The 8,478-nt window shown below is 51.9% G+C and overlaps 1 protein-coding gene across 1 annotated transcript; it reads right to left on the bottom strand.

Annotated features, from left to right (window-relative positions):
* Nucleotides 1–5,804: 5,804 nt before the first annotated feature.
* On the bottom strand, nucleotides 5,805–6,838 carry LOC426037 (histone H2B). Its single transcript, XM_423715.8, has 2 exons — nucleotides 6,686–6,838; nucleotides 5,805–6,041 (listed from the first exon to the last, which is right to left on the bottom strand). Exons 1-2 carry the CDS (start codon nucleotides 6,803–6,805, stop codon nucleotides 5,805–5,807), a joined length of 357 nt encoding a protein of 118 aa, XP_423715.4. The 5' UTR covers nucleotides 6,806–6,838.
* Nucleotides 6,839–8,478: the final 1,640 nt, after the last annotated feature.

Here is an 8,478-nt window from a genome sequence, read left to right as displayed (position 1 = left end):
ACTTTGCTTCTGCCCTGGTAGCTGCACAGGGGTCTTTTCTGAAAGCAGGATGCTGTAGTCACCTGTTTCCTATTCAGGACAGTCAGGGAAGCCAGAGAGGGCACTATTCAGAGGATACAGGTGCCAGAATCCAGCTTGCATTTGAGTATACATGGGGAGCTTGATAATCATCTCACTAATTTTGAACCTAAGGTGGCACCAAGCAAAAAATCACAGCTGGAACCTCTGAGTGCTGAAAAAGATCAGTGGGAATAGGACCAGGGGATGAGGACAAAGCAGCACCAGGAGCCTTGTAGCACAATACAGGATGTCTGTTTTGCACAGCTCAGGAGGACAGCTGGGAATGCCCATCCAGCAGAGGAATGGCAACAGAAAGGAGCAGCGAAGCCACCCTCCCTTCCAGCCACCCAGCAGTGTTCAGGAAACCTCTGCTGCTGCTGCTCCATCTGCTCCCTCATGTCTGGCCCCTCCAACCACAGACTCCCATGGACATCCAATGGTGTGTGCTGGTGCTCAGCCCCATAGCCACCCCGCTGCAGGAACTGCAGCCCTTCCCCCACAGCATGGCAGCACACCTGGGGGCTGCAGGGCCTGATGCCTGCAGAACACAGCTGCGAAGGCTCATGGAGAGCAGACACAGCTTTGTGCTGGCCATGAAGGACAGGACGCCCGGGAGACAGTGCCACCAGCAGACAGCCCACCCAAAGGCCAGCACCTGGCCCCCTCCCTGCTCCTCCTGCTGCAGATGACACCAGGCAGCCCTACCAAGTGCATTTCTCCCTTCTGCCAGGTGGAAGCAGCCATGGTGGGAAAGAAGAAACATTAGGAGCATCAGAAAGAGGTTGTGTGGGGAGCGAGCAGCGCGCGTGTAAACGAGCTTGTAACGAGTTTGTAATATGCATGTGTGGCATGGCCTGCGCAGCGTCATCACAATGGCATAGGCACTTTCCCGCCTCATTGCCTCCCAAATGGATTTTAAATATCATTCTGAGGACACAATTATTTAAAACGCTGAACTAAACACTCGCTAATGGGAAAACGGCGTGTGGCCTGCAGCAGCCATTCCTCATGGGGCCACTCTGCCAGTGTCATCCTCTCCTCCAGCCCTACACCCTGCACGAGGCCACAGGGAGCATCCCCCTCCCTCCCACCCAGAGGCCACGCAGGGTACCACCAGCCAGCCTCCCATTCCCATGCTCAGGCTGCAGAGAAGCACTGCCCTGTCCCGGGCTCTTCCATACCAAGGCCATGGCACTGGGTCAGCACCAAGGCCCTGCACTTCTGGCCACATCTCGGTGCACATCAAGATCTAACCAGTCTCTCAGTATTCCTGCACGTCTGGCAGGAGGCAATGCAGGGCTTGAGAAGCCTTTAGAACAGGGATACCTCCTGTCCCACATTGTTATCTTGCCATAGAATTACAGATATTGGATAATATTTACTTTTCAAGAAAATTAACTTGCGAATAACTCTCCACCCCCCTCCTGGGCAGGGGAGATGAAAGAAGCAGCATTACTGCTGGCTGTATCCAAGACTCCAGAGTGAACGGAATACGAAGGGAGAAAACAAAGGAAGAAATAAACCACTTGCAACAATCCTCGCTGGGGAGAGCATAGCTGGAGAGCAGTGCCAAGGGTGCCACAGCTCCTCTGTCCCTTTACAGGGCAGTATCAGGCACAACAAAGCCTCAGACGGCAACGTGTGCTCATGGGGGAGTGTCTGCCTGCCCTTCAGTTATCATTTGTCTCCCATGGGGGAGTGTCTGCCTGCCTTTCAGTCATCATTCGTCTCCCATTCTCTGGCAGGGATTCTGGGCCACAACAAGTTAAGGACTCACCATTATCCAGAGGCAACAGCCTGTCTCAGACCAAAGCAGAGGAGTGAAGGGACACAGACCAGCACCAGTTCCACACTGTATCTCCAGCAGCTGAGCACAGAGCGAATGAGAGTCACTGTCCCTTGCTGTGCTGAAACCCTGGCTGCACTTCAGAGGTTCGTATTTTAACAGCTTTGGCATCACCAGAGCTATCCATCACCAGCTTGTTTTCCTCTGAGTGCTGAACCATTCCTGCCTGTGCCATTTGGAACAGCATCTAATGATGCACCAGAGCAGCCACCTGGCAGCACTGCTGCCAAGGGACACAATAGCATGGGAAGAGATACACATAGGTCTGCAGATAAGTGGCAGCCTCCACTGCCCAAAAAGTTATCTCCCTCCAAACCTGCGCCACCCATTACAGACCACAGACATGCACTGCCACATGGTCTCCTTCCCTAAAGAGGTTGTTTCTGACCCACAGGCATATGTAGTTGGATAAGAACAAAGCAGATGGACATGGGGCCAGGGATATGAAATGTGACAGTGTTGTACTGCAGCACTGAGAGCTTGTGGGGAGACTTGCAAGGATACAGGTAAACTTGGAAGGAGGGAGCTACACAGGCTGAAGTGGTCCCAAGGCTCTTTGAAAGTGTACCTGCACGGCTCCAAGCTAAGGTATGCTTTTTACCAGCTTCTGGCTCACTGTTACTATGACCAGTTTCCCCTCCTGGTTGGAACAACTTACTCACTCCTCCCATAGAAACTTCATTCAGACCTCAGCTGATGCAAACGAGCACCAGGGCACAAACAGGCAAAGAGCTACAAGTCCAGTCTGTAGGAAGTTGAGCTGTGAAGCTGTGCTCACAAAAGCCTCAGAAGAGCCCATGGGGTGATGCCTCAGGAGAGGAGGATCTACAACATCTTGTGCAGGTTTATCAAGGCAGCCCTACATGGCTGTACTGTGGATAAACAGACAGCATTCTCCTGCATAGCAAAGCATGAATCTACTCCAGGTAGGGAAAGCAGAAGAGATTGGGAGGCTTGGAGCAGAGCTCAGCACTCCAGGACCAGCCATCTCCTTCTGCCTTTTGAGCCTGGAGCATCTGTGCTGTAACCCCTTCCAGATCTGCGAGGAAGCAGAGATGTAGGAGGGACACGGGGCCAATCACCAAAGCCATCCTTCTCAGCCTCTATGAAAAAAAAAAACAACCAACCAGCAGGGCTGGGGGCTGCGCAGATTGCAGTGCTGGACAATGTGCACCAGCAAAGCCTCACTGCTCCGGGGCTCACCCGGTGCTAGGAGCTCCACCCGACACTTCAGGAGGCAGCCCCTCTTACCTCCCAGCGTAGCAGCGCCTTGCCCACCGCGTGCAGCTACTTCTGATGGAGCCGGGACACCACGGAGGGAAAGTTACAGCCGCGGGCATCGGCTGGGAGCAGCGCAGCACCGGTCCGTGCCGCAGGAAAGTATCCGAGATCGAGTGGGCAGAGAGAGTCACCTCCAGGGCAGGAGCAGAACTGCAGCCCTGAGCTCTCCCCGTTCCGCAGTGAGCCGAACTGCAAAGTCTGGGGTTAGGGAAACGCAAGTGCTGCCGCCGAGATGCAGACACTGCGGCATAGGAGGCAGCAGGACATCCCATCCCATGCGATAAGAGGTGCCGCTCACCTTCAGGTGTGAAATGGAATACGTTCCATATGTATCATTTTATGGTACAATACCATACAGCTCTTTGGCTGGACGCTCCCAGCCTGCTTTAGCCATGAGCCTGCATTGCAGACAGCCCAGCCACATCGCTCTGCCCCAGCTGCACAGCATGCAGACCACAGACACCAGGACAAGCACTGTGATGGCACACAGCTCATGAGATTCATCAGCCACAAGCTCTGTGGAGTCCAGAACTGCCCCACACGCTGTCACCTCAGCTCTGGTTCCCCCTGATGCTCCAACACCCATTTCTGCTACAACTGGAAGATCTAGGAATAGGAGCAACCAGTCCCACCACCAAACTGGCAGGGGACCCTCACTACAGCCAGGTGACTCTGTGCACTGCAGACTGCCCAAGTGACACAGAGGGATTTAGTCCGTGCTCTGACTGCTACGAGCAGATGAAGGCTACTCTGGTAACAGGCTGGTGCAAGGAGGCCCAGCATAGTAAAGCAGCAGTTGAGGAAGAACAAGAGAAACCTTAAAGACAACAAGTTTTTGCGATCAGGAACACAAGAAACTGAAATAAGGAGTTTGGAGAACTGTGGAAGAACCCATCTTGCTTCCCAGAATGATCCCAACTTTCTGCACGTAAGCCAAGCAGCCTCTTGTTTGTTTTGGTTTCTTTCAAACACCATCTGGCCATCAGGCCACTGAAACAATTCTGAAGAACACAGGTCAAACTGCTCCCAAGGTTACCATGTAAAGGTTAAAGGCATTATCTATGTTTTTTCAGGTTTACTTGCAGGTTTTGCTTTTATTGCTACATCAAACTGAATATCAATGCCTACACTGAGAAACCTCCATCAATAATATGTGAGAACTCCCTGAGAAGCGGGGAGCCAAGAGATATCCACCTGCTACTGACTGCTCTAGATGACATACAGAGCAAATTAAAGCCAAGGCAAACCACAAATTAAAGGTGACAAGCTTATGCCATTATCCCTCAAGATTTGGTAACATCTTCTTTCCATAAATCATTTCAATTACACACGTTCCAATCTCTTAGTTTAATATCAAGCAAGTCTTAAAGCAGTATTTATTTTGGCTGGAATGAATAGCAGGATAACTGACCCACACCTAACCATGGTATCATCCTTTTCCTGAGTGGAACATTTCCTCTTCAAGCAAGGAAGTACAGTAAGAAGCCCCTACAGAACATTTCCTGTTACTGCAGTTGTCCACATGCTCAGAGTGGATCCCTGAAATCCCTGTTCTGCTGGTGTGGATCAGAAGTTATGACACGCTGATCTTGAAGTGTTTGCCACATTTAACTGCTATTTACACCTTTCTTACAGGTAAGTAGGTGGTTTGGGGTTTTTGTTTTTTATTAAAACAACAAGATTTTATTAAATAGAAGAAAACTCTGTAATAAATACATGACTTATCTCATTTACTGCTTGCTCTGTCATCCCGTGACTTTTTTGTCCTTTGTATGGAGAATCCTGTATCCATTTACCACTTACAGAAGTTTTAGCCTTATGCTGACAGTCAGCATTTTCCATTTGTCACCTGTACTACTTCTCCGTTACGCCTCCTACCAACACCTCAACTGCAGCTTTCTCTGAACCAGGTTTGATTCTCAGATCAGCTTTTGGTTCCCCTTCATCAGCAGAAGCCAACCCTATGAACAGTGCTTAAGCATTTGGAAAACTGAAGTAGACTTCCTCCCTCAATACTTGATAGAAAATGACTTACAGTTTTCCTCCTGCTAAGTGCAATATCAGCACAGGCTTTCCCTATCTGCTCATCATGGTTATGATGAGGACAAGCCCTTAAAGAGCAGCCAGCTGCCAGGCCCAGTGGGTAGCTCATCCTCGTGCACTGCGTTGGGGTAAGACCACATAAGTTACTTGAGCTGCAGCAGAAGACACTGCAGAACATTCAGGTATCGCAGCAACTTCACTGGCTTTTGCCCAGCTTTCCAGCTGCACTCTCCACACTGAGGTTTCCACATCTTAAAGAGGAGCACATGAAAAAGGATTTAATCAGTACCTGTGGGATAAGCTATGGCAGATGTGTGCTCCGCCCTCTTTCTGGATTGCCCACTAAGGTCCATCCAACACACCCTCCCAGCAGACCAGGTTACTCTGAACACCCTCAGCGTAGCTGACAGCACTCTAAAACCATACTTCGCCTTTCTGAACACCATCACCCCTCCTGCTCTGGCAGGGTGAGCAATTTGTACTTTGGAAACACCCAACAGCAACCACGCCGTCCTTACGGCACCACGACAGACAGAGTGCAGTCAGAGCAGGAAGGCTTTATTGCAACACAGCATCACTTGCTGCTGGTGTACTTGGTGACAGCCTTGGTGCCTTCAGACACAGCATGCTTGGCCAGCTCTCCGGGCAGCAGGAGCCGCACGGCCGTCTGCACCTCCCGGCTGGTGATGGTCGAGCGGTGGTTGTACTGCGCCAGGCGCGACGCCTCCACTGCCAGCCGCTCAAAGATGTCGTTGACAAATGAGTTCATGATGCTCATGGCCTTGGAGGAGATACCTGTGTCAGGGTGCACCTGCGAGGCGTTAATGAAGCGCTGTCACATAAACCTACCATCCAGCAGGCAGTAGGGCCCCACTAATCCTAGAAGAATGGGGCCACCCCTTACATCTCCAGGGAGAACGAGTTGTGACCACGCATCTCACATTGGTGGCCAGTCCCTTTAGCCTAAAGGGATGCCCTGTGGTGCTGCACTGATAATTGCACAGGCCCTCAGGGGAAACAAGCCTGCAAGGGCAGGGGGGGAATGCTGCCCTGCTGCAAGTCACAGCCCCCTTTCACATGCCTTTCCTCCTCACCCCAACACAAGTTGTCCCCTCTCACAGTCCCCAGAAAGAGAAAAAAAAATTCAGCTCCTGTTCACAGGGCCAGCAGCTCCTCCCGCCCCAGCAACTCTGCTCAGTTACTGCCTTAAGCAGAGTCACGCACTGGGCTTCATTCTCCCTAGGAAACCTCTTCTGATCTAGAACTCTCATCATCTACTAGAAGATCCTTTTCCCCTCCCCACATTAGATGCAGCTATGGCTCTCCTGTACCCTCTCTTTTGAAATTCAATTAAAAGAGAATTTTCTTTTCTTCCCCTTTATAGGATTAAATGCAATGGACAGAATGCACTTCACACGTGAAGCAGCTCTCAACAGAAGGGAAATATTTACTCACCTGCTTCAGTACTTTGTAGATATAGACTGAATAAGTTTCCTTTCTCTTAGGCTTTCTCTTGGACTTCTTGTCACCAGAGGAGGAAGGATGACCACGCATCCTCCCACTTTCTGCACTCATCTCAGCCTCTCCCTAGACAAGCTCAAGCAGAGCAACTCCTTACTGCCATGGGGCTGCTTTTATAGGAGGGCCACAGCCCCGCCCCCAGCCCCAGGTACAGCCCCCAAGGGTGCACACCTGTGACTGATGATTCCCCCAGGCAGAAAGCTGGCCTGTGAGGGGCTTGGAAGTTGTTGACTGCACTGAACTTTCAGAGCTGAGAAACTTGAGGGTAACACAGGCAAAGACACAGCTAAGAGTAGCAGTGCCCTGCTCATATGGGCAGACAAACTGGAGAAGGTCTGCTTCTGGGTCTACCCAGGAGCTTAGAAGAAAGGATTCCTGCTTTAGTGGAAGGCTGTGGGTCAGAGCACTCGAGACACTGCTCCCACAGTCAAATGTGTTGGGCCACCATTACAATGTGGAACAGGTGATGCAGTCAGTGGATGATCAGTAAATGGAGGGAACACTGGGCTTCTGATAGCATCATAAGCATCCCAACAGCCAGCATTCATAGAATCATAGAATCAGCAAGGCTGGAAAAGACCTCCATGATCATCCAGTCCAACCACCCACCTCCCACCACCATTTCCCCACTGACCCACATCCCTCAGTACAGCATCTCAGCGCTTCCTGAACGCCTGCAGGGTCGTCCATAACCCACCTCCCTGCGCAGCCCCTTCCAGCGCCTGACCACCCTTCCAGAGAAGAAATTCTTCCTAACATCCACCCTGAGCCTCCCCTGCCACAACTTGAGGCCATTCCCTCCCATCCTATCACTGTTAAAGAGGCTGACCCCCACCTCAGCACCACCTCCTTGCAGCAGTTGTGGAGCCATAAGGTCTCCACTGGGTCTCCTCAGACTGAACCATCCCAGCTCCCTCAGCCGCTCCCCATGAGATCTGTGTTCCTGACCCCACAGCTCCACTGCCCTTCTCTGCACACACTGCAGATCCTTGATGTCTTCCTGGCTGTGGGGGGCCCAGAACTGAATGCAGCACTCAAGATGCAGCCTCAGCAGGGCTGAGCACAGCGGGATGATTGCTTCCCTGCCTCTGCTGGCAACACTATCTCTGATCCAAGCCAGGATGCCATTGGCCTTCTTGGCCACCTGGGCACACTGCTGGCTCATATTCAGCTGAGTGTCAACCAACACTCCCAGGTCTGTTTTTTTTCCACGCAGTCTTCCAGCCACTCTGCCCCAAGCCTGTAGTGTTGCCTGGGGTTGTTGTGGCCAAAGTGCAGGACCCGGCATTTGGTCTTGTTGAATCCCATCCCATTGGCTTCAGCCCAGCTATCCAGCCCATCCAGATCCCTCTGTAGGGCCTCGCTACCCTCAGGCAGATCGACACTTCCAGCCAGCTTGGTGTCATCTGCAAACTTACTGAGGGTGCACTCAATGCCCTCATCCAGGTCATCAATGAAGATATTGAAGAGGACAGGCCCCAGCACCGACCCCTGGAGAACACCATTCGTGACCGGTCGCCAGCTGGATTTAACTCCACCACCACTCTCTGGGCCCGGCCCTCAGCCAGTGCATTACCCAGCAAAGAGTGCACCTGTCCAAGCCACGGGCTGCCAGCTTATCCAGCAGAACACTGCGGGAGACTGTCAGAGGCTGTGCTGAAGTCTATAGGTAGATCATTCCTCCTACGGCTCAGCCAGCCTGGACAGGCAGTCCTGCCTGCTGCACA

Source organism: Gallus gallus, chromosome 2 (assembly GCF_016699485.2).
Source record: "Gallus gallus isolate bGalGal1 chromosome 2, bGalGal1.mat.broiler.GRCg7b, whole genome shotgun sequence".
Taxonomy (NCBI): Eukaryota; Metazoa; Chordata; class Aves; order Galliformes; family Phasianidae; genus Gallus; species Gallus gallus.
The sequence above is the reverse complement of the archived record's forward strand: the minus strand, read 5'-3'. Positions and strand labels throughout refer to the sequence as shown.